The 26097-nt window shown below is 40.3% G+C and overlaps 1 protein-coding gene across 1 annotated transcript; it reads right to left on the bottom strand.

Moving 5' to 3' along the window:
- Positions 1-15487: 15487 nt before the first annotated feature.
- Positions 15488-25536, bottom strand: LOC132149675 (alpha-2-macroglobulin-like). Its single transcript, XM_059559077.1, has 34 exons — positions 25365-25536; positions 25013-25196; positions 24794-24950; positions 24624-24676; positions 24522-24542; positions 24230-24395; positions 24065-24149; positions 23882-23996; positions 23679-23799; positions 23506-23615; positions 23269-23439; positions 22876-23100; positions 22585-22794; positions 22359-22508; positions 21193-21318; positions 21021-21114; positions 20149-20263; positions 19710-19935; positions 19175-19298; positions 18979-19100; positions 18841-18892; positions 18035-18118; positions 17757-17933; positions 17586-17661; positions 17363-17519; positions 17208-17282; positions 16973-17135; positions 16723-16907; positions 16433-16651; positions 16223-16344; positions 16016-16097; positions 15849-15932; positions 15667-15772; positions 15488-15585 (listed from the first exon to the last, which is right to left on the bottom strand). Exons 1-34 carry the CDS (start codon positions 25439-25441, stop codon positions 15545-15547), a joined length of 4275 nt encoding a protein of 1424 aa, XP_059415060.1. The 5' UTR covers positions 25442-25536; the 3' UTR covers positions 15488-15544.
- Positions 25537-26097: the final 561 nt, after the last annotated feature.

Genomic DNA, 26097 nt, shown 5'->3' with positions numbered 1-26097 from the left:
AATAATGAACCAGTAGGCTATACTTTTAATAGATGTGCACTAATTGAAGCTGTATTTTTCCAATGTATTTGTCTGAAAGTATGTTTTGTCTTCTCTTTTAAAAGTCAGACAGAGGGAATTGGATGAGGCTCTTATAAACATGGTGGTGAAGGATCTGCAGCCCTTCACCATCGTGGACGATGAGGGATTCAGGGCATTTGTGAACAAGCTTGATCCAAGCTATGTCCTCCCATCCCGGAAGGTGCTTAAAATAATGGTCAGCGAAAAGTACAACAAAGCCAAGGAGAAGACAATGGAGGACCTACAAAAGGCCGAATTTGTTAGCCTTACAGCTGACATGTGGTCCTCCATTAATATGGATGGATATCTTGGTGTGACTTGCCATTACATAACACCAGAGGCAAAAATGGCAACTGTTGTACTGGGTGTAAGGAGGTTTTACCAAACCCACACAGCCCAGCATCTCATGGAGGCTAAAGCCTTGCTAATGGCTGAGTGGGGAATAACCTCCAAAGTTCAGTGCATGGTGACTGACAATGCATCTAACATGATCCTAAGTGCCCAGCTACTCCACCTTCGCCATGTCCCATGTTTTGCTCATACTTTAAATTTGATTGTGAAAAAGGCACTAGATCAAACCCCAGTCATCAATGAAATACGCCAGAAGGCCAGAAAGATAGTGGGGTTGTTCAGATCCAGCTGCAAAGCAAAGGACAAGCTTGTGGAGATGCAGAGCTTGATGGGAAGACCAACTCTAAAACTCATACAGGAGGTTGACACGAGATGGAACAGCACATTTGACATGCTACAGCGCTTGTATGACCAACGTGAACCAGTGGCTGCTGCACTTTCCAACTCAAACAATGATACTGCTCCCCTGACAAGTATTGATTATGACATTATTCAACAATCATTGTCAATACTGCAACCATTCAAACTCGCAACAACAGAGATGTCAGAGGAAAAGAGAGTGTCTGCTTCAAAGCTTATACCACTGTACAGGATGTTGCAGCACAAGCTTGCACAGAAAAAAGGAAATGCAACGCAGGAATCAACTGTTCAATTAGGTAGGCCACAATGACCATACTACCCATGTGATTGGCCATAACTGTCATATTATTGTCATTATTATAAATATGTGTTTCTCCTGTTTTGGCTCATAGGCTCACATCTGCAAGAAGGTCTGCACTCCAGATGTGGAGGTTATGAGAGTTTTAGAGCTTTGGCACTGGCTACACTGCTGGACCCAAGGTTCAAAAATGTGGCATTTGGAAATGCTGCCAAAGCCCAGGAAGCTGAAAAGCATATCACACTGGAGTGTGCTTCACTGATGCGTTCAAACACAAATCCTGGTGAGCAGTTTCAGTCTGTGTTATGTTATGTAATCTGAATCATGTAATATAATATATCCTTCATATATTCATATGTCAGTTTAGGATTTGTTACTAATTGCTGTTTTCATTTTTATTCAGACCCGGAAATGTCAACATCACACCCATCATCATCATCATCACCATCACCATCAACATCAACACCAGTAGAAACACAGGACAGTTTATGGGAACTTTTTGATACTCGCATCCATCAAACCAAGATGATACACAATGCTACAGCTGATGCCACAGTGGAAGTTAAAAAATACATCAACGATGCGTATTTGCCCAGAACTCATGATCCACTAACTTACTGGAAAGAGAGAGCAGTAATCTTTCCTCATTTGTATGTCCTTGCAAAAAAATATCTTTGTATGCCAGCAACAAGTGTCCCTTGTGAGAGGATTTTTTCAAAGGCTGGAGAAATTATCTGTAAAAAAAAGAAGTAGGCTAAGTCCTTCCACAGCAGATAAATTAATATTTTTGAATAAAAATCTCTAAAAAAGTGAGACATTGTGGCTTGATTTCTTTTATTAATATTCATTTTTCATGACCAAAATAACATGCACAGTGAGGAGCCTATAGGTTACAAGCTTCACATATTAGAACATTATAATAATAAAAAAACAACACATTTTTTTAATGGCTCATCAAGGTTGTTTCAGATCAACACCTGCAAGTGACCACTAGGTGTCACCGTTGAGACGGGTGTCGGATTGATTCGAAGCCTCGAAACAATATGGCACATTTGGTTCAACTGTTTCATTGGTTCACGAGGCCTCGATTTTGCCATCACTACCTCCAGCTAGTGATGGGAGAAATAACTTTTTCAAAGCTTCGACTCAATTGAATCAATTGCTGCACAAAATGATTCACTGTTTCGAATTGCTTGTAACACCACACGCTAGTGCTGATGCTGAATCGTCTTTAGCATACAATACATTCATTACAAATGTAACTTTAAGTTAAACGTGTGTTTAAACTACACCTGGGGAAACTCACTTCACCTTCAGAGGATCTGTCCGGGGCAGCTCTGTCTCTGGTTGCAGGGCCACCGCACCGAAGCAGACTCGCTGTGTGTATGAGCCAGACTGAGCGAACGCCACTCTGCACGTTTAAATCAGGGACGTAACTAAGTATTTGAGGGGGAAGGGCGAATAATACATTTAAAATTAAAAATTTAATTGTTCACTTTTGGTAAATGTATTGGACATAGTGGTGGGTTGTTTTTGTAAGTACAGTTTTTGGATCATTAAAGTTAGGGGGGCAGCTGGGGGGGCAAGGCTCTAGTGTGGGGGGGCACCTGCCCCCCCTTGCCCCCCTGTAGATCCGCCCATGGTTGACAGGATTGGGCTAATATGGTCATACTTCCTGGTTCTAGTAAGAACTCTTGCTGCTGCATTTTGGACTAGCTGTAGTTTGTTTACTAAGCGTGCAGAACAACCACCCAATAAAGCATTACAATCATCTAACCTTGAGGTCATAAAAGCATGGATTAACATTTCTGCATTTGACATTGAGAGCATAGGCCGTAATTTAGATATATTTTTGAGATGGAAAAATGCAGTTTTACAAATGCTAGAAACGTGGCTTTCTAAGGAAAGATTGCGATCAAATAGCACACCTAGGTTCCTAAGTGATGACGAAGAATTGACAGAGCAACCATCAAGTCTTAGACAGTGTTCTAGGTTATTACAAGCGGAGTTTTTAGGTCCTATAATTAACACCTCTGTTTTTTCAGAATTTAGCAGTAAGAAATTACTTGTCATCCAGTTTTTTATATCGACTAAGCAATCCATTAGTTTTTCAAATTTGTGTGTTTCACCGGGCTGCGAAGAAATTTAGAGTTGAGTATCATCAGCATAACAGTGAAAGCTAATACCATGTTTCCTGATGATATCTCCCAAGGGTAACATATAAAGCGTGAAGAGTAGCGGCCCTAGTACTGAGCCTTGAGGTACTCCATACTGCACTTGTGATCGATATGATACATCTTCATTCACTGCTACGAACTGATGGCGGTCATATAAGTACGATTTAAACCATGCTAATGCACTTCCACTGATGCCAACAAAGTGTTCAAGTCTATGCAAAAGAATGTTGTGGTCAATTGTGTCAAACGCAGCACTAAGATCCAATAAAACTAATAGAGAGATACACCCACGATCAGATGATAAGAGCAGATCATTTGTAACTTTAAGGAAAGCAGTCTCAGTACTATGATACGGTCTAAATCCTGACTGTAAATCCTCACATATACCATTTTTCTCTAAGAAGGAATATAATTGTGAGGATACCACCTTTTCTAGTATCTTGGACAGAAAAGGGAGATTCGAGATTGGTCTATAATTAACTAGTTCTTTGGGGTCAAGCTGTGGTTTTTTGATGAGAGGCTTAATAACAGCCTGTTTGAAGGTTTTGGGGACATATCCTAATGACAATGAGGAATTAATAATAGTCAGAAGAGGATCTATGACTTCTGGAAGCACCTCTTTTAGGAGCTTAGATGGTATAGGGTCTAACATACATGTTGTTGGTTTAGATGATTTAACAAGTTTATACAATTCTTCCTCTCCTATAGTAGAGAATGAGTGGAACTGTTCCTCAGGGGGTCTATAGTGCACTGTCTGATGTGATACTGTATCTGACAGCTGAATGGTTGCAATTTTATCTCTAATAGTATCGATTTTAGAAGTAAAGTAGTTCATAAAGTCATTACTGCTGTGATGTTGGGAAATGTCAACACTTGTTGAGGCTTTATTTTTCGTTAATTTAGCCACTGTATTGAATAAATACCTGGGGTTATGTTTTTTTTTCTTCTAAAAGAGAAGAAAAGTAATCGGATCTAGCAGTTTTTAATGCTTTTCTGTAGGATATGTTACTTTCCCACCAAGCAATACGAAATACCTCTAGTTTTTCGGGCTGCTCTCTTTAGGGTGCGAGTTTGCTCATTATACCATGGTGTCAAACTGTTTTCCTTAACCTTCCTTAAGCGTAAAGGAGCAACTGTATTTAAAGTGCTAGAAAAGAGAGAGTCCATAGTTTCTGTTACATCATCAAGTTGTTCTGAGGTTTTGGATATGCTAAGGAATTTGGATACATCAGGAAGATAACTTAAAAAGCAGTCTTTTGTGTTAGAAGTTATGGTTCTTCAATACTTGTAACAAGAAGTAGGATTTACAATTTTGGCTATATGAAGTTTGCACAGAACTAAATAATGATCTGAGATATCATCACTTGGCTGAATAATTTCAACACCATCAACATCAATTCCATCCGACAGTATTAAATCTAGAGTATGATTTCGACAATGAGTAGGTCCTGAAACGTGTTGTCTAACACCAATAGAGTTCAGAATGTCTATAAATGCTGATCCCAATGCATCTTTTTCATTATCAACATGGATATTAAAATCACCAACTATTAAGACTTTATCTGCAGCCAGAACTAACTCGGATGTAAAATCACCAAACTCTTTAATAAAGTCTGTATGGTGCCCTGGTGGCCTGTATACAGTAGCCAGTACAAACATAACAGAGGATTTATCATTAACATTTGTTTCTCCGGATAATGTTATATGAAGCACCATTACTTCAAACGAGTTATACTTGAAGCCTGCTCTCTGAGAGATCCTGAAAACGTTGTTATAAATTGAAGCAACACCTCCACCTTTGCTTTTTAGACGCGGCTCATGTTTATAACAGTGATCTTGGGGGGTGGACTCATTTAAAATAATGTAATCATCAGGTTTTAGCCAGGTTTCTGTCAAACAGAGTACATCTATATTATGATCAGTGATCATATTATTTACAAAAAGTGTTTTCGTAGAAAGGGATCTGATATTCAATAAGACAATCTTCATCATTTGTTTATCCATATTGCTTCTGTTTTTTATTTGTTGAACCTCAATTAAATTGTTAATCTTAACTTGGTTTGGACGTTTTTTCGTTTTTTCTACACAGACACAGTCTCTATAGTGTGATATCTAGGTGAAAAAGTTTCTATGTGCTGAGAATTAACTGACCTCTGTGACGGGAGGCGGCTAGCAGATGGTCAGTTTAGCCAGTCTACAGGTTGAACGAGCAGCGGCAGTCGCTTCAGCTGAAGCAGCAGCATATGAGGAAGAAGAATGTGAAAGTGGCAAATTCAATGTAAAATCAGTTCCTGACCTGCAGCCAGTCAATGTTGCTCAGCGTACCTGTGAGTATGTACAACAGCACTCACGAAAATCCTTCACAGAACTTCCACTTGATGAGTCATTAGGAACCAAATTAAGCCACCATTACCTCCAGCTACAGCAAAATTTACTATAAACTGCTGGCGCCTCATAATGCAGATGTAGACAATCTCTGTTTTACAAGTCAAAAGATTGGTTCTGTAAAAAAGAGGCAAAAAATTAGAATGATGTGAAATGAACATCATTTAATCCTTCACATAATGTACCAGAGATACAAGTTTCATCAGATCTAACCAAATATCTGATCAGACGTGAAATGGTCAGTTCTGGTCTTCTCAAATTTGATGACTGCCCAGAGAACTACTGGGCGTGGAAAGCCTCATTTGTCAATTCAACTAGAGACCTGAATCTAACAGCCAGAGAGGAGTTGGATTTGATGACGAAATGGCTTGGAAAAGACTCCTCTGAACAGGTCAAAAGAATAAGGTCTGTGCATACATACATAATCAGTATGGCTTGGCAGCGTTTAGAGGAGTGCTATGGAGCACCTGAAGTGATTGAAAACGCACTTCTAAAGAAAATTGAGAATCTACCAAAACTGTCAAACAAAGACAACCACAAATTGAGAGAGTTAGGAGATATCCTTCTCGAACTGGAATGTGCTAAAGCTGACGGGTATCTTCCAGGCCTGGCTTATCTTGACACTCCACGTGGGGTTAATCCAATAGTAGAAAAATGGCCCATAAGCCTTCAAGACAAATGGATTGTCCAGGGGTCCAAATACAAGGAGGATTATGAGGTAGCATTGCCACCCTTTGCCTTTTTCTCAAAGTTTGTGAGAAATCAAGCTAAAATAAGGAATGACCCCAGTTTTTAATTCTCCACTTCTCGTAATCAATCAACATCAAGCAGAGTCGAACCTAACAAATTCAGTGGTAGGAGTTCTGTAACTGTACATCGAACAGAGGTGTCATCACAGACGTATGACCTACAGTCTAAACAGTATCAGAAACGAACTGAAAGTCCAGATAGGCTTTGTCCTATTCATCGCAAGCCTCATCCACTCAAAAAGTGTAGGACCTTTAGAGGGAGACCAATAGAGGACCGTATATCTTTTCTAAAAGATAATCGTATCTGCTTCAGATGCTGTGACTCAACGAAGCATATTGCAAAAAATTGCAAAGCACCTGTCAAATGCTCTGACTGTAACAGCGAGAGACATGTATCTGTTCTGCACTCAGATGCACCATTTCTAACATCAGATAAGCCTGTCAAGAAGAAAGAGCAATGCGGGGAGCAGACTGATATCTCACCTACCTCGGTTACTTCAAAATGCACAGAGATATGTGATATGTGAGTCTGATCATGCAAGATCATGTTCTAAAATTTGTCTGTTAAGATTCTGAAGTCAGTAAACTGGTTAATTAATAAGGGGGGGGAAAGCTAAATCAAGAATCAATCTGGAATTGGATCGTGACCAGTGTTTGGAATAACGGCGTTATTCTGGCGTTAGGTAACGACGTTATTTTTTCAGTAATGGGGTATTCTAACTAATTACTTTTCCCGTCGTTACAACGCCGTTAACGTTACTGAACGTTAATTGCGGTGCGTTACTATGAATTGATTTAATATGCAATCCGAACGCACCCCTGGCTCACACAGCGAGTGAGCAGGTGGTTTAATAACGAGATAAGCGATTATGATTGGCTAAGGCAGAGTCATGTGTTTCATGGTAGCCAATCAGAGCCTGTGTTTTTACACACATGCGCCAGCGGCGCCGAAAAAACTCACACAGTCACACACACACAACAGCTACACAGAGATTCGCAGCAGCAGCAGCAGAAATGGCGAGTCAGGAGCAATCCGATGAAAAGTCGGCTCAAGGTGGAGATATAAGCACTACTTTAAATTCATTGAAGTCAAATGCAAGAACGTGCATGTAATGTGTGCATGTAATGTGATACACACGCATCTACAAAGCTAGTGGCCAAAAACACTTTTCTTACAAAGAATGCAGGATAAAACTCTTGCTGTCTGTTGATGTGCAATAAATCTCGAAAGTTATGTACGAACACCTGTCTGTTCTACTCATTTCAACTGACTTGTGAAAACTGCTAAAAAAACTAACAAATTCTTTGACATATAGCAACTTTTTTTTTTTTTTTTTACAGTAATGCAAAATGTTACTTTCCCTGGTAACGAGTTACTTTTATTATAGAGTAATTCAGTTACTAACTCTTTTTTGGAACAAGTAGTGAGTAACTATAATTACTTTTTTAAAGTAACGTTCCCAACAGTTATCGTGACTATCAGAATCGGAATCGGATCGTGATGTGACTAAAGATTCCCACCTCTATTATGGACACACTTGATTTAAGGTTAAGGTATTCATAAAATTACTGATAAAGCACATGTGTCTTCTGCCACTGTCAGGATTGTGTGTGTTTGAGTGCGCTCGATCCACCACTGCAGTGAGAAATGAGCCCCTTCAACCATACACTGACTGAGACGAACAACCGATCCATCTGACACATCTTCAGAATGAACATCAACCACTGGCCAGGAACAATGAGTCTAATCAAAATCCTCTTATTTGAACTTTTCACTCTAAAGTTTTAATGTCTCTTTAATTTTGTCTTTCATGACACTTGTTCATTTTCTCAGTGTTGGACTGAATGAACCAATCACAGCTTCAGTACTACTATTCACCTTATTTTCCATGTCAACAACGGTGCCACCATTGCGCTCGTTTTGTCATCTTCCGGCTGAGGGGCCTGACGTAACATTACCTAAGCTAGTGGCTAGATAACAGAACGCAAATAAATGAAGTAGTATATGATCAGTTAAGGGCTGCATAACAATTGTATTTAAAAAAACAATCGCACCAACAATGTAACGAACACATTGTGAAGCGGTCGGAGTGTTGTAGTGCACTTTACAATTTACACCAGAGGTCTCCAACGTGGTGCCCGCGTGGAGTCTCTGAGTCGCCCGCCGAGCACGTTCTATAAATAGTCTGAATTGTAATCTTTCATTTTTTTTATGATAATGGCATAAATGAGAAAATAACTATTGGTGACATTTCATATACCATTAAAACATAATAAAATAATTCAATAATTCAAAAAAAATAGAATCGGCACGTCTCTCTATCTCTCTCTTTCTGCGTCTCGTGCGCGCACCTCTCTCTCTCTCTCGCTCTTCGTCTCGCGCGCGCGCACCTCTCTGTCTCTCTCTCTCTCGCTCTGCGTCTCGTGCGCGCACCTCTCTTGTTCTCTCTGCGTATCGCGCGGCAGAGGAGCAGCGTTTTAATTTAGTTAAACACAGATATCATGTTGCTTTTCTAATTTTACATGCAAGTATGTAAAGTATATCATTCAGTCACTATTTCATATTTATGCCGTTGTTCTTTCTCCCTTTCCCCCCGTGATTTTGTCTATATCGCGAATATAAGACGACCCCCCATTTTTTAGGACAAAAAAAGCCTATTTTTTTAGGACAGAAAAACTACGGTAATTATATATTCAATAGTCATATTTAACAATATTAGTAATATTGTTAAATATGACTATTGAATATATAATTACCGTAGTTTTTTTGTCCTAAAAATATAGGCTTTTTGTTGTTATACAACAACAAACTGTAATATTATATTACAGTTTGTTGTTGTATTTTTCAAAACTTGAAACTGTGTGTGTGTGTGTGTGTGTGTGTGCGTGTGTGTGTGCCTATATCAAACAAGTAGCCCTCAAGACTATTTTATCCCTTCAGGGAGCCCTCACTCACAAAAAGGTTGGAGACCCCTGATTTACACCAACCACCTAAAGAAGAGAAGGACCTGAGGCAATGGATGAACGTCGCTTGTGTGTGTGTAAAGACACTAACACTAACTTGTATACTGTTTTTTTTTCTAATGCATCTCTCTCTCACACACACACACACACTGTTCTAAGTTCGGGTCCCATCATATATTTATTCTCATGATATATTTAAAATACTAATGTAAAAATGTTTAATTATTTCCACAGATGTATCGATGACCACCAGTTATGCAGTGGACAACTGTGAGGGTGATCAGATCCACAAGGCCCTGATCTTGCTGTAGTCACCAGAAGTTACCTGCTGTAATAGTTATTTTTACGAACCTTTACAGTGTCACCTGACATTACCTGATGTGAATAGTTTTTATTTATTTATCTTAATTTGATCTTTTTTATCTTTAATCTCCGATTTGAAGGAATAAGTCATGTCAAGTTTGCAAGTTAATTCCATCTTGGTTTATTACATATGGAAATTAAATACAAACATATGGAAATTTTACAAACACAAAACACAGTCTGTCTCTTGTTTAAAACAACTGATTTAAAATAACTTATTTAATATAGTTACAGTCTTCACCCACACCCTCTACATCCCACCCCAATTACCTAATATCCTATCCTTAACCCTAATTATTATCATCCCTGCTTCTTTACAAAGCTGCAAGTATCTTGTGGAAAGCAGCAGGTCGCCTGCCTGAAACTCATCTGACACACGAGGAAGCATATACAGTACTTAAAATAAAAGGTTTTTAGTCTAGCTACAATCTTGGCACAGAATTGCTCATTGTATGGCACATGTAACTTGTAACACTTACCTTACTCTACTGTACAATTAAGATATTATACAAAATAGTTAAGTCTGATGATGGTCAGCAGCTGTGTATGTCACAAACATATTAATATACTTTTAAACATTTATAACTTAGTGTATGTTAACAAAACAAAAAACTAACCAGCACCCACGCTGAGAGGTTTGGACTGCTCGAATGGCTGGTTGCATGTTCATTTTTAAAAAGACGAAAAAACTCTCGCTGTGTAACAGTACACAACCCACTTTCTCACTATGTAAATACTGGTAGGCCTCGGTACTTTTATAATTTTCCTTGCTGCTCCATCAACTCCTTCTGACAGGACGAAGTAGTTAAATATATAACGTTAGGTTACCTCTGGCCACTTCTTCATATCATCTAACGTTACCCCTGTTAACAGCGACGATGGATGGGACAATTTGAGACCATTTGATCGTCGTAAGAAGTTTTCATCATGCTCCCAATTTATAACATTTACGGTATTAAAGTTCTTTGTCATTTCGTCACAGTTATAGCTAGCTATAAACAATCATACAACTACTGAACTAGTTACCGGATGTGCCGTATCAGTTTAGCGGAAGTCGGATGACAAAATGCGGAAATCCGAAGTATTCAAAGTGGGTGGTGCGTAATAAGGTGAATAGCAACAATATAGTAGAATATACTGGATATACTGATCCAAGATGGCGCCATTGTGAGTGGCTTGCCATCTGTCGCTCAGTGCAGCACTGAGTTTGTCTGTTTTAACCCGATGTCTAACGTATTGTGCTTCATCATTCTTAACCTATGATCGATATTCTCTTTTAAATTTGGAAGAAATTTTAAATGTTAATAGAGCGGTTATCAGTTCTCATTATTAGTGTTGCTTTCGTCAACGGAAATTATGACTAAATATTAGTCATAATATATACAAATATTAGTAGTCAACGAACCTTTATCACGTGACGAAAACGAAAGAGACGCAACATAAATGCTGGTCATGTGATGATGACTATAATTAAATGTATAATGCAATATTGTTGACAAATTAAAATGAGATTTAATGTGGTTTACAAAAGAAAAACTGTGCGAAATGTTTATTCATATTCATTGACCAAAACGAGTCAAAATGAAATTTTATAACATTATTTTGACTTGTTTAGTCATATTATTAATATTATTATTATTTTGCAGTATTTCTGTTTTCCATGTCTCACTTCAAGGGATGCATCAGGTCACACTGCGCAGATGCAGACAACGTCACTTCCTCTAGCCCCACTCGCAGCATTATTTAGAAGATGACAACAAAGTTAAGTCTGACACAGAGAAAGGGACCGATGTGTGTACTTCTAACATGTTTGGTTGGTAAAATAATTGTTGTAAATTCAAATCAGTGGGTATTCTGTGTCTGGAAAGGACGTATTCTTGAGTCTTTAAGGTAACAATAATATAATTTTGTTTGAAAAGGGTTTGGCTAAAAGAAAAATTTGGTTTCGTCAATACTAGGTATAGGGTTAGGGTAGGGTTAGGGTTAGGGCTTATACTATATTGACTGGGTTAAATAGAAGTACATTACTAAAAAGAGACTAAAATACAGACTAAATGTCATCAGCTTTCGTGGACTAAAACGAAGACGAGAATGACTAGATGAAAATCGTCATTGATAATTCTGACTGGAATAAGACATTTAGTTCACTGAAACTTGACTAGACTAAAAAGAGTATGAACGTGACTAAAACTAATAAAAAATAAAATGTCAGCTTCACACAAAGACTAGACTTGTCACACGAAGACTAGACTTTGTCACGATCATTGGCTGGAGTGCCCATGAACTTCAGTAGAGGATACTCCACTCAGGACCATTCCACCCATCAAGTCAAGTCAAGCCTGTCTGACCATTCTCTAAATAAATACTGCATTTAGATATGAACGCCCTATGACTCTTAACAAGACTAAAACTGAAATTAAAACAGGCCGCCAAAAACAACACTATTCATTATGCTCCACCTCCCTTACTGATGTTGATACCTGACTGTCTGCGTCGTTGGCCATGCTCCCTACAGGCGAGAGGGTTTTTGCATGGAGGTGTGTGTACGGTCCATTTTTGTTTGCTATCTATGGCAAAACAGTCTATGGATTCTTCTGAACACCCACCTTGGCTTAGGATTTTTGTTTTTTTAGTTCCCCTTGTTCAACGGGATGAGGTGGAGGTTAGGCCTCCATATATAAAGACATGTTTCCCTGCCGTCCCATTGCTTCAAATGAATATAATAGTTTTGAACTGTAGTTGTTTGCACTGGAAGTGTATGAGCCTCTTTAGGTTGCACTGATTTATCGACCCCCAAAACACAATAATGACTTTTTAATGGATTTTGAAGACTTTTGGGGGGGATTTCATACTGAAATATGAACAACTTCTAATTGTAGGAGATTTTAATGCCCATGTTTGTTGTGCAGCTGATTTTTAGCAAAGGAATGTATTAACCTTTTGGATGCTTTTGATTTAACTCTTCAGGTCACTGTACTCATTCATCAGCATCGCCATACACTTGATTTAGTGTTAACATATGGTTTCTCTCTGTGTGACCTAGAGGTGTGTAAAAATGGTTTCTCTGATCATAAGACTTTGTTTAATGTTGATTGTCGAGCCGATTTCCTCTGCTCGCCGGTCTCTGTTTATTATACCTACTAAAAAATTGAAGTTTGTCCTCTGCTTGAAACACAGGGCATGGATCCCACAGTTTTAGCACATTTTAGGCCCATTTCAAATTTGTCATTCATTACAAAAATTCTGGAGAAAACAGTTCTTGAAAAATAGCAAACTTCTCTAGCTGACAATATGATCTTTGAAGTATTAAAGTTTGGTTTCCGAAAATATCACTCTACTGAGCATGCAGATATTATGGGCTGTCATTACATTGTAATGCTGACTATGCACGTTTATCTGCCTAAAAAATGGAATTCGGATGGACTGGATGCCCTCTTGGCCCGTTTGACAGATGTAAAGGCATTATCGCTAAACTTCAAGAATTTTATTGAGGAAAAAAATTGTTTTTAAACCCTCAGATTTATTGACTGATCCCAACCCAAATCTTGGTGGGTTGTCATGTTTTAAGCAAGATGTAAAACATTTAAGTGTGGTACTTTATGAACATCTGACGTTTTTTCAGTTGCAGCTCCTAAAGTGAAGACTTTACTTTTTACAAAACTTGTGCCTTTATTGCCTCTAGATTATGTAACCGAATGAATAGGACGAGTGGTGGTGATTGACGGTTGTGAGTACCAATCAGCAGGGAGGATCCACTATTTAAGAGCTGGTTGGTTATGGCCTGGGATGCGTCACGTCCGGCTCCTCCTCTCTTTCCGTTGTTGACAGTGGACACAGGTATGTTTCATTAGCATGTAGCAAGTTTAGTGGTTTGCTGTGTGCATGACAGTCATGATTCATGGGGCATTCTAGCCTGTCTTTTCTCCTCCCTGGTTCCCTCGGCTTTAAGTGTTAAGTGGATGTTAAGACTACAAACCTCTCAGGTATGTGCGGACTGTTTTATGAAAGCACATTGGTTAGCTTGGTGGGGTTTGGGGATTAGTTGATGTTTCACATTGTGTGCAGTGTTCCCTGTATCTCAGCTGAACGGCAGTTATGTGAATATAGTATATTTGTGCCGGTAAAGGGATAATAGACCTTATCTCCACTTTTTTGGTAAGTGTTATGCACATAGTTACATGCTGAGAATTTTAGCAGGTGATGTATTTGGTAATTGTTTTTCTTTGTGGATTTGTCTCAGGATTCTCTCTCCCGCTCGTGAGCGATTTGTTTCTGCTATAGTTGCAGTCCCGTTGCTTCTCCGTTGCCATACTGCGAGAGCGCCATATCGTCCAATTAATCAGGAGGATTGTCGCTGTCTGGTTTCTTTAAATTATAGTTTAGTGTATTTTGGAGTCGACGTTCACTACGTTGTGAAATAAGGAGAAGGCAACCCCGCGGTGGCTCCTTTTAAGCTGGTCTGACTTAAGTTAACTTCTTCTGTTTTTCTTTTTCTATTGTACCAACATCTGTATATTGTTGTGACTTGATATGACTTTATTTTCGCCCTGTTTTTGTGATCAGTGATGTAATTAAATTGTGATTTATTGTAACTGTTCTATAGTTTGTCTGTTTTTTTTTTCTTCCTTTCAGTCGCCGGGGTCCCACGGGTGACGGGTCTCTTGTGGTGGTGCTCCTCGTATGGGCAGTGCCACACTTTTGAAGCGTTTTGGTTGCGTGAGTTCAGTGCACGGTTGTGTGTCTGTGTGTGTGTGTGTGTGTGTGTGTTTGCAAGTGTGCTTTTGATTTACTAGTTTTGTGACCTCTTCTCCATGGTGAACCCCGGCCCTGTAAGGTTGCATTTCTTTTCAGTTGTGTAATTAATAGTGATGTGAATTGTTGTATGTCACTTGTTTTTGTTTGTCTTGAAGCCGATGTCAGCCATGCACTAACGAGTCATCAGACACATCCTGGTGCAATGGAGATTTTAATGTGAATCTCACACTCTTTTAAATAGGATTTTGTATCAATAAAGTTTTGTATTTCTTCATGATACCCACGTTTCCGCCCACTTAAGAGAGTCGAACCTGTGTGACCCAAATTCTTAGGTATCATTTATATTTCCCGGGGTGAAATTCCCATGGGTGGCGTAGTCGAAACCCCTCGTGTATGAAACCTGCTATTAATCCGTCACAATTAGATAACTGTAACTCCCTGTATGCTGGGATTAGTCAAACATCTTAATCTACAACTGGTTCAGAATGCAGCAGCTAGACGTTTGACTGGGATTCATGTGCACTAGAGTAGACAATTTTACTAATGGTCTACAAGTCACTAAATGGTATGACTCCGTCGTATACATCAGATTTATTATGCACGATGCAACTAGACTTCAGTCCTCCAAAGACTCTTGTTTATCCCCAAGACAACACTGAGTGGATCACACTTGTTTCAATTGCACCAAGACTCTGGAATGATCTGCCCATTTTTATTAGAAATGGCTTCATCTGTGGCCAGTTTTAATCCTAAATTAAAAACCTAGCTGATCAGTAAGGCTTTTAAATCTGGTTGAAAAAACTTCATCTTTGTATATATTGCTGCATTTTAAGCTTTTTTCCTCCCCCCGCTTCGCTTTCATTGCAATATTTATAGAGCACATTGGTTAATATTGGTTGTAAATAGTGCTATAGAAATAAAACTGCCATAGTATTTTGATTTCATAAGTTTACCAGTAAGACAGTCCAAAGTAAAAGCCATTGCGCAAAAAAAAAAAAAAAAAAAAAAAAATTCAAAGAGGCAAATTATTTTAAAGGAGTTTTATTTTGTTCATGCATCCTGTAGCCAGAAGTGAAGCACAATCATGGACAGGGAGGCATATATGTGGTCTCAAACCCATCACCTGAAAGTGAAATGAACAAGTCAGCTTGACACATGGGCAACCAGGAATTAAGCTTAAAAGCAAAAGTCACTGAATGCATACTTGGCTGATAGTAGTCATAAACCTCAACGACCGCCGGCTTGAGATTCTGCACTGCAGGACCCGGTTTCAGTTGTAGCCTGTAGGTCATGGGGACACTCTTAGGAACCTGTGAGACAGAAGGGATGAAGCACATAAGCACACATGAAGGGGCAGATAGAGAACCTACCCTGTGCACATCTCACCCCTTTCAGATACACCAGCACATGGTCATCTCCAGCATCAACCCGCTGCACTAGTGGAGCAAATGAATCTGGTGGGGATCCAAGCTGAGAGGAAAAGTGGTTTAATATCTGGAGTGGCTTCAAGCATCTTGGGACTTCACATACAAGTCATCTTAAAACATACGCACCAGTGACGTATCTGCGGTGAAACCTGACAGGAGTTTAATATTCACAATAACCATGTTCGTAGTTGGTTTTGCACCATTGTACCTAAATGAAGAGGTTTCAAAATTAAAATAAGTAATTGGGTGCATCTACCAAGATGGCTTAATGCTGCTCATTGGCTCAGCAGTGTAAAGAGTTAAGGGTCAAACAGGACACAAAGTGGTTCTTACTTCACAGTGATGTTCAGCACGAGATCTGCTCCACGCACTTTGCAATCTCTTCCCACCTTCACATCAACACCAAGTGTTCTGGAAACTCTAATGGGTGTCGGAATGTTGTAGAAACATGCAACCTGGTATAGTACATAAAATAATAAACCCACACATGAAAAGAACTGGGACAAGCATAGAGGTAGAAGTCAAGCAGATGAAGTTTACGACCTGCACAGACACACAGGTGGAGCCCTTCGCTTGAACACTATATCTGCCAGGAATGTTCTTCAGCTGCTTCTCCTGATACAGCAGCCTGTTGTCCCGATTCACGTCAAAGTTATACACCTCTCCTGCCACAGAGGACTGTAAAGTAACAGTGCTGGAGCCCTCCAGGCTGAACACTTTAGCGGCGAACAGAGACAGAGCATGAAGAGCCACCACAGTGTCCTAAAAATAAACCGGAGATTAAAAAAAAAAAGCCTCCGATATCATTTGTGCTCATGTTTGGTGGTCGTCACCTGGGTGGAGGAAAAGCCTCCATAAGGATTCTGCTGGGTCACAAGCCAGTTGACAATGCGGTTAGCATAGCTCAGATCAGTGGTCGTGAGAGGCTGTACAGAGAGAACCGCTAGCAGCACATACGAGCTGATCTCCACCGCCAGAGTGTCACCAGATGACGTCTGAGACCAGTGGAGCTTGTTTCCTTAGGACAAGAGAGGACAGAAAGTTGATGCCAAAGAACCTGATCAAGAGACTAGTGAACCTCACCTTCAGAAATGGCAGTGTTTTTCAAGGCAGTTAAAAGCCGTGCTCGAGTGCTGGTCTCTCCAGCCAGACTGAAGGTGTAGGCAAGCAGAGCAGTGGCGTACGTGTTTCCCAGGTTCCCAACGATAGGCCTCAAGCAAGACCGAGCATTTGTTATGACCGGATCCTGGAAGCAGAGGAAATTTTAGACTACATAACCAGAAGGATCTTGTATAACTACTGGCAGACATGTTTTTACCGTGGCAAGGACACCTAGCTCAAGCAGTGATGCAACAATGTAGCCTGTAATGGTCACATTATCACCAACACCACCCTAAAATGAAGCAGCATGATGATTAAGGCCAGTCTCAGACTTCAGATCAGTTACAGCACATTTAAAGAAACATTATGCACCTTCATATCAATGTGGTACAGAGTTCCCTCTTGCATGAAACAGCCATCTGAACCCTGCTTGCTGATCAACCAATCCTGTGCGCTCTGGAGGACACTGGGATCAATGAAGATGAAACGCCTTGCTAGGCCAAAAGTCCTCATGACGAAGGTGGTCAACCTGGCCATGAAAAGTTGCATTACAACCCAATTCAACGATGCATAAAAGGAAAAGACTGAAACGCACCATGTATTGGAAGCATCATAGCCAAATGTGCTGTATGAACCATCACCGTGCCTGTAGTTTAGCTGTCCTTGGTATCCTGTTCAAGTCAAAAAAAAAAAAACCTTGGTCAGGATTCACATTACACCAAATGAACTCCGAGGAGTAGGACTTGTAGGATTCAGTCATCTGTACCGCTCTGAAGGTAACCAGTGGCAGTCTGTCGGATGGTTGGGGTGAGCTGCGCAGTGCCTTCCAGGTACTGCAGGATGTAGATATTGGGAGCAAGAATTATCATATTTTGTTCTCCACAGCCAGAGGGCATCTGTAGCAAGCCATCAAGATTATTTAGCGCACGACCCATTAGGTCCCCTAAGAGGAAGAAAAACGATCAAACCAAAAAACGCTCAGAAAACAAAAGTTAATTTGCTGAACATCTCCGGGTCCATTTCCCCCTAAATGAAATGCCTTACCAAGGACTGAAACGGAGCATTTGGCAGATCCCTGGATCACATTTGTTGGAAACGTCAGAGACACATCTTCTGAAAGGACGCTCCCTGTGGACCAAAACCAAACAGATCAGCGCATAGAGCTAGGTTACACCAGTTTTACACACGCTGTCTGCAGAGCACATGCAGCCCGTGTGGGTTACGTATACAGTGCAAAAGCCAGACTCATGCTTTCACATAGGATGCATTTGAAGTCTGCTACTGATCCACGGCTGTTTAGGTCCTCACAGTACTGTAACAATCATTCACAGACAGTTTAAATTCAAACAACGCACTTATGCATTTGACTTCTAGGATTGTATACAAAGTTGGAAAACACTTAAAGCATACAGCCTACATCTTTGGTTAAAGCCAAACATTTTAAAATAAACTCACCACTAACAAGGTCAACTCATGCCCTCCTTCACATTTAAGTCTTTATTTCAGACAATCCCACAAGTTTTGAAAAGGTTTCTACCACCACAAGTGAATCCATTTTGCCTTCTAAAAAGTGCACTTTTCCATCATTTTACAAATCTAGCCCAAAAGCCAGTTACCTCATTTTGTGAAATTAGTCAAAGTACATGCTCATTTTTACCATGAACAATGTGCTGCATGCTCCTGGAATGCACTGATAGACCGCAACCATGTACAGTGGGAACGATTTAATCCATTAACACTGGTGTACTCAAACCCAAAACACTACATAGCAGACAGAGTGTGAAAAAAAAAAGCTACAGTTTACTGGTACAAGGAGAATGCATTTAGGAAGTCACTGAGTGCAAACAAACCCTTTGGACAAAGTAACCAACTCTGGGTGAAGATCCTTTCAACTCCTTCAGGCTATAAAGAGAGCAGAAGTGCACCAAATCAGTAAAACTGCATGAGCTCCATGATCAAACTCCAGAATGATGATGGTTAACGCTTACCAGAACAAGTAGACTTTCAGTAACCGTGTCAATGCGTCCTCTTGTTGGCACGGTCACAACTTCAGTGCCACATCGAACCTGGGACTGATCAGCCCGAGCACTGACAGTCACATTTACAGATCCTATAATACAGACGGGAAGTGAGCAACAACTCACACCTCAATTTAGAAGACAAACCATAAAAAAAAAAACAGACCAAGGACCGATGCTGAGAGAATCCATCTAAAGGTCTTTCTCCCATTGGCACAGAGACAGGATGAATACGGATCATTATAAGGTCGAAGACTGAAGTCAGAGGAAGCAGCTGGAGTCACTTTAACCTGCCAAAGAATTACATTAGTGCACGGAGTAAAGTCAAGATTCTTTTAGGATGTGATCTTGACAAGCTTTGTTTTCTGGGATGGCATTTTTGCGCTAGGAACTTGGCTGGTTTAGGCCTGTTAGGGAGAATGTCAACTGAAGTTTTTTTCCATATTTAGTGGTGGGCAGTTCATAGCAGTGACCGAAATGAAGACTTGCTGAAATCATTCTTGCACATGAGATATTGCTTGGTTTTGATGGAACACAACTCATGGAAGGTGGCTCTGTATTTTGAATTGCTAATTCTAACAGCATTACAATAGGCTACATCTTACTGTGAAAGCTCGGAGCAATGAGACGCTATCAGCTTGCACATCCCTAACAGAATTAGAACACAAACACCCATTACACTAATAAATATGAATCCAGACCATGATGCACTTGGACAGGTAGTTGAAGACTGTGGCCTTCAGCTCAAAAGACTCTCCACGGATGATGGAGTAAGGCAGGGAGAGCTCCAGGAAGAAGGGCTGGAAGACCGTCAGCTGAACAGGAGGAGCCAAGCCAAAACCTTTGGAGGACACACAGAACGCCTCGGTCTCCCATGTGGTGATTGTGTCAGGAACAGTTAGATTAACTCTTGTGGATCCAGTGTTTCTGAAAAGCACACCAGAAAATATAAATGAGGGGGCAGGAGAGGCAAACAAGTTGAGCCCAAGTGGCTTTAGGTCAGTGAGGTCAGCCGCAGTTCCTGGGAGGACCACAGCCCAGCAGAGTTCGTTTTCAAAACACCATACACCCAACCCCCCAAAAAACCCTTGTCCACATGAAAATGCAAAGACCCTGAAGTGCTGTCGATTCTTCACTCACCCCACTTGAGAAAGCTGCCAGATCCAGGTTTCTGGAAAGTAAGTCCTGACAGTCACATCAAAAGAGGAGCTGTCATCCCCTCCAGCAACCTCGTTTTCAGACGCTTTAAAAAACACTGAGAGAAACAAAGAACAGCCACACTTTATACCAGAACTGCAACAGGCAATTGATGTTTGTTTAAGCCTATAAATAAGTGGACAAGTCAGGACTGTGCACCAGGCTAGCCTTTCATGATCTAAGGAAGTACAGATGTTCCTCATTGATAGCAAAGGAAGAGAGAGAGGAAAAAAAAAAAAAAAAAAAAAAAAACCCCACACACAACTGCAGAAAATATACAGCTCACCCAGCAGTGTTCAGATTTCACTCGCCCTCTAGTAGTCGCTACATGGTGGTTCTCCACTAAAGATTTCGCTCCATGAATGCGCTCCGTTGGTGTACCACTCATGCTCACCAAAAAAAGCAGTCTGATCAAACACACTGGCAATGCAACTTGCCCTAAACTCATTCAATGCTCTGCAATACCAAAATTTTTAGTACAGTTTGTCATTTAATACATGAGGTTTCTTCCTCTGCTTTTGATCAAGTGTCATTAGAACTCGAAGGGTCTCACAAAACTACAAAAAGCAGTTTTGGTTTTCAGCCAAGTGTATCCAGAATGCCCAGCCCAGAATTTTATTTCAGTGCATTCCTACTAAGAACGTTGCATTTGGATGCACCAAGTCTGGAAGAACACCATTTAGGCAGTAGTTGAGCCACTTCACCCAGTGATAACCTTTACACAGTGTGTGTGTGTGTGTGTGTGTGTGTGTGTGTGTGTTAGGGGGGGGTCTAGATCAAGAACCTAAAAAAAACAAAATAAAAAAAACACATACTGCCACGGAAGTTGCGATAGTAGTTCAGGCCTCTGTAGGTCAGGCAGTTAGGTTCTTGGACAGGCAGATTTGTTGCAATCTTCATCCCCACACTCTGTCAAAGCAAATCAAAGATGAATTTTAAGAATATAGCAGTATTCAGCCACTAAAATGACTGCAAACTACTTCCAACCTGGAAAGCTTCGTAAGCTTGGTCCGTAGGAACTGCTCGACGGGGTCGAACATTCAGGCACTCCTGTTCATCCTCTACAGGAAATGGATAATAGGATTGGGATCGTACTGGGAGCATGTTGAACACCTATTAAAAAAAAAAAAAAAGGGGAAGAGGAAGGAAGTGTCAGGTGGACATGTAGCAAGCAGAGTTATAAACACTTTAGTTTTAAATACTAAACTGGCATTTGGATGAGATTGAGACCGATACCAAGCAGAATGAAATACAACCATGGCACATTGGTGAAATACCAGTCAAATATGCCAATTCAACCTCTTAATTGCCACCAGCTGGCATTTTTTGTGTTCTTCTCTTCGGTAACATTTCTAAGTAATACTTAATCTGTCCCATTTCAAAATGATCTCCACAGGATGAATTGAGAGTTACCATGGAAAAGGTACTTTTGGCAATCTCCTTCCCCTTAGTGGGTGGACTCAGGTGTCATTACAGAATGCATTATGGTCTCTTGGAATCAAAACTTTATAATCTTGACAAAATACGTAGTCAGAAAGGTCTGAGTCAACACTTCTTATTTGGTGGTTATTGTGAGATAGAAAAGACATTTAGAGAGAAAAAAAAATTAAATTGAGTTGATGGCACCCAGTGGTGGTTGTGGTATAACACCCTAAATAAGCTCTCAGGAATCTCAATTTCTTTCCTCGCTCTTCAAACTGGGAACACAACTTAAGCAAACGTACCATTTTTATTTTCTTAACATTACATTTTAACCGATATTTCTATTTTGAAATTCCACTTCTGCAATATGCAGATTTTTTTTTTCCCCAAGTCCAACCTTAGGTTGGTATTCTAAAGAATCCATGAATTATAATCAAAGTCTGAATTGGGTACTCGCATCTATATTCCAAAAATGGGGGTTGGTTAATATTACTGAGAAAAACAGATGTTTTTCTGAGTAGGCATGTCAGCAATGGATGCGAATCCAGGTAAGTTTAACCAGCGATTGCATCAGAAGTCAGTGAATCACCTGGGACGGTCAAACAATAGTTTGGTAAGCCACAATAGTTTTGGTCGGTCCAACTGATCCATCTGCATAACTCAAATTCTGAGACTTAGATATCAGGATGTCAAGTCAAGTCTGACAAGACTAAAGAACTGCACATGGATACCGCTTCAGCATTCAAACGTCTTCCTGGCTCCATGATCCGGATGCTCTGATCAACAGCACTGAGGCCACACAGGGATCCCGCTTGAGCAGAAACAGTCAAAACATTTCCCTCACTAGGAACAGCTGTAGGGGGAGAAAACTGCAGAGACACCTGGAACAAGAACAAGCTCAAGCTGAAGGACATGCTGCCACACCCCACAAAGTAGAGGTGCTAGATGTCCACACACCTGGTTTTGGAAACACATTTCAGTGTCAAAAGCTGCACTAGCAGCAACCACATTCTCACTGGGCAGAACACAGAAGGCCAGAATCTGCACTACTGGAGCCATATTGACACTGACAGACAGCTGGAACGACACTGTGTCACTTGGTGCATTCAGGGCCCTCACTTGAACGGTCTGAAATCCATGCAGGATGATCACTCCTTTGGACAAGACCTGACAAGAGACAGACTGGGGCATAAGAGGTGCCAAAAAGAGAACTAACAAGTGCAGTCATCAAAACCAGCATCCACTCACCATATAGACGATGTCGGCACTGTAGTCACCAGTCTCTCCAACAAAAGAATATTTGATTTTCACTGGATACTTGGCACCACATTTCAGCGGCTGCTCAAGCTTGTCTATAGTCAGTTCACTAAACGTTGGGTTGTCAGTAGCAGCTTGGAAAAGCGGCACATCCTTCCTTTCCGTACTGAAGTAGGGCGATTTAAAACCATAAAAAACCGGTGAAGTTGCACTTGCCTGAAAGAAATATACTGGTCAAAATGGAACGAACAGGAAATATGTGGGTCTAAAAATAAGTCTCTTAACTTTACATGCTGCATGAGAGAAGACAAAAAACCTTATAGTAACACAAGTTAATGCAATTCATCACCTTCCACCTCTGAATAGGATTAAGGCAAATCGTACCACGAGAGTCAGACCAGTTTTAGGGAAGTCAGCAGTGTTGAGGGAGAAAGAAGCCACTCCGTTCAGGTTCGTAGTCAGATTGAGCAACAGTTTGTTGGGCCATTGGCTACCATCCAGGAGATAGACGGTCTTCCTTGCTATTGGAGTCCCATTGAAATAAGATGCAGAGATCTGTTGGGATGGAAAGGTTAGGAAAGAGAACCAATGAGGATATCTTAGAGATGTAGCTTTACTCGCCTTTCCATTGATCACGGATCCATAGTTAAAGAAATCCGGGAGGTATAGAAAGGATACCTTGCCAACTTCAAACGTAGTGAACACGGTTGTGGATTTCGCCATAATTACACCTGGGAAGAAACATTATGAATAAACAAAAAAAAAAAAAAAAAAAAACAAAGCCAGCTGCTCACCTGTTCCCACTTCAGTGACATTCACGTTAACATTGAAGGAATTTTGCAGGTTCTCTTCAAATTTGGTGGTGAAAAATTCTGACGTACTGATAGTAAGGGAAGCACAACCGGTGTTGTTCATCTGGTAGCAGAACAAAAGGTGGTCAGATTTGGGTGTGAACGCGTACAAAACCCTATTTCTGCTCTTTAGTGTGGTCTCCTACCATAGCGGTTTTGTTAAGACACACACGAGACACACCAGGTGCCACAGAAAATGGGAACGGCTCACGACACACTTCCACCAATGCTTGACCAGGTACAGGTTGCCCATACGTGTATCTGGGAGTAAAGGGTTAAGGAACAAGTTCGCCCACCAAAAAGTCAAGAATATAAGAGCTCACACTTACTTGGCACAAGCCTCAACTTTCAGTCCCACATCTCCCACACTGTACATCTGTGGTGTGGTCAAGGTGACGTCAAACTTGGGTAAAACTAAACCAGAAACCAAGGCTTTAAATTAGGACCTCAGTCAGTCATCAAGACTACCCATTGCACATCGTGTGGTAACTTACCGTACTTTCTCACTTCAAAATCCTGAGAGATTGTACGGTCACCAATAAAAGCCCTCAGAGCATACATCCCAACCGGAGCCTCAGGGTTTAACTGGTGAGAAAGCTGCAATATCCACCCAGTCGAGGAAACATTTGTCCACTGACCAATCCGGTTCTTATTATTGTCCTATTTGGAGGGAAAAAGCTTTGAATATGATGCAAGCCCAAGAAAGAACCGTAAACCCCCAAAGAACATGTAGAGGTAAACCAGTGTTGTATCTATCCAAAGACTTGGTCCAGAACGAGTTCTCACCTCCACCACCACTAGACTGTACTGTAAAGACAAACATAACATTAGGCAACTTCTATTTAAAAAAAAAAAATCCTGGAAAACCAGAAGCAGCTCAGGCTTTACCATTTGATCAAGAGGAACAAATTTAGCATCCATGGTCAGAACCCTGAAGTTCACTGCAGAAGAGAAACAGCTCACTTGGATTACGTAATGCACTTGAAGGTGTAGAAAGTCCATTACACTACAGGTTCTGATCACTTCTAATATTAATAGAAGGGTCATTTGTAGCTCACCCATTTGTCCTGGATTGTAGATGGGTTTGTCTGTTTGGATGAAAGTCAGAGGCAGGTAACTTTTGAACATGACTTTCCTCTCTGCAGTCATTTTGAAGAACCTTCCTTGAAGTACCACCCTCACTTTCTGCACTAATTCTCCATCTACTTGGGGAGCCTGTAGAGAAACACGTTAATACACGAAAGAAAAAACACTGCATGTGCCACACTGAGACGGACCTGGAAACTAAAACAACTGTGAAATGTGGTTGAAGAACTCTGCTGCGCAAGCGGTGTTATATGGTTCTGGTCATCAACCAGAAAGATGGTCATTGCAAGACTCTCATTGGGTTTTAGAAGACTTGCACACAATTTGGCATTAGAGCCAGATTCCACCACTGCAGAAAACATCACCAAGAAGGATCTGTGGAAACAAATACATTCAACAGAAGGTCAAAAGTCCGATCAGCACACATTCATGTAAATGTATAAGAGAAGTAGGCTCCAAAATAGAGACTTAAAACAAACTTTGAGAAAATCACATTAAAACAGAAAGACACTTTATTTCTCATTTCAAAGCCCATTTACTCACGGTCCGGATCTCTGTCCATCAACAGCAAAAAGAAAAAGGACTAAAATTAGCCCTTTCCAAACACATAACTCCTTCATAACTATGGATAATGATGAGAATCCAAGACTAGAATCAAATCAAGTGCCTCTTTCAGAAACCCTGCAGTACTTCTACTGCTCTAGTGACTCTCAATCGGCTGGACTGATGACATTTATATTTAAACGCTTTTAATTGGAGGAATTCATTGAGCTCGTTAATGTCAATAATTAACCTCCAGCTAGTGATAGGAGAAACTAACTTTTTCAGCTTCGATGCAATTAAACCAATTGCTGCGCAAAATGATTCACTGTTTCGAAGCGCTCGAAACACCACACGCTAGTGACGCCTGCTAGTCAAAACTGTGTAAATGCTACAAAAACAAAACATGCAAAAAAATAAAATAAAAAATATTAATAATAATAAGCCTTTTGCAAACCCAATGCTAATGATTTTTTGAAAGTATATTATATTAATCCAATAAAAATAATGAAATTCCATGTGTCTGTAGGGGTGCTGGTCATATATTTAGAACATCATCAAAAAGTTGATTTATTTCACTAATTCCTTTCAAAAAGTGAAACTTGTGTATTAGGCTATATACATTCATTACACACACACTGATTTCAAACGTTTGTTTCTTTTAATTTTGATTATTAGGCCTATAACTAAGAAAATTCCCAAATTCGATCAGTGTCTCAGAAAATTAGAATATAAC

This window comes from Carassius carassius, chromosome 9, assembly GCF_963082965.1.
Source record: "Carassius carassius chromosome 9, fCarCar2.1, whole genome shotgun sequence".
Lineage (NCBI taxonomy): Eukaryota > Metazoa > Chordata > Actinopteri > Cypriniformes > Cyprinidae > Carassius > Carassius carassius.
Note: the sequence above shows the minus strand (reverse complement) of the source record. Positions and strands in the feature narration are given on the sequence as shown.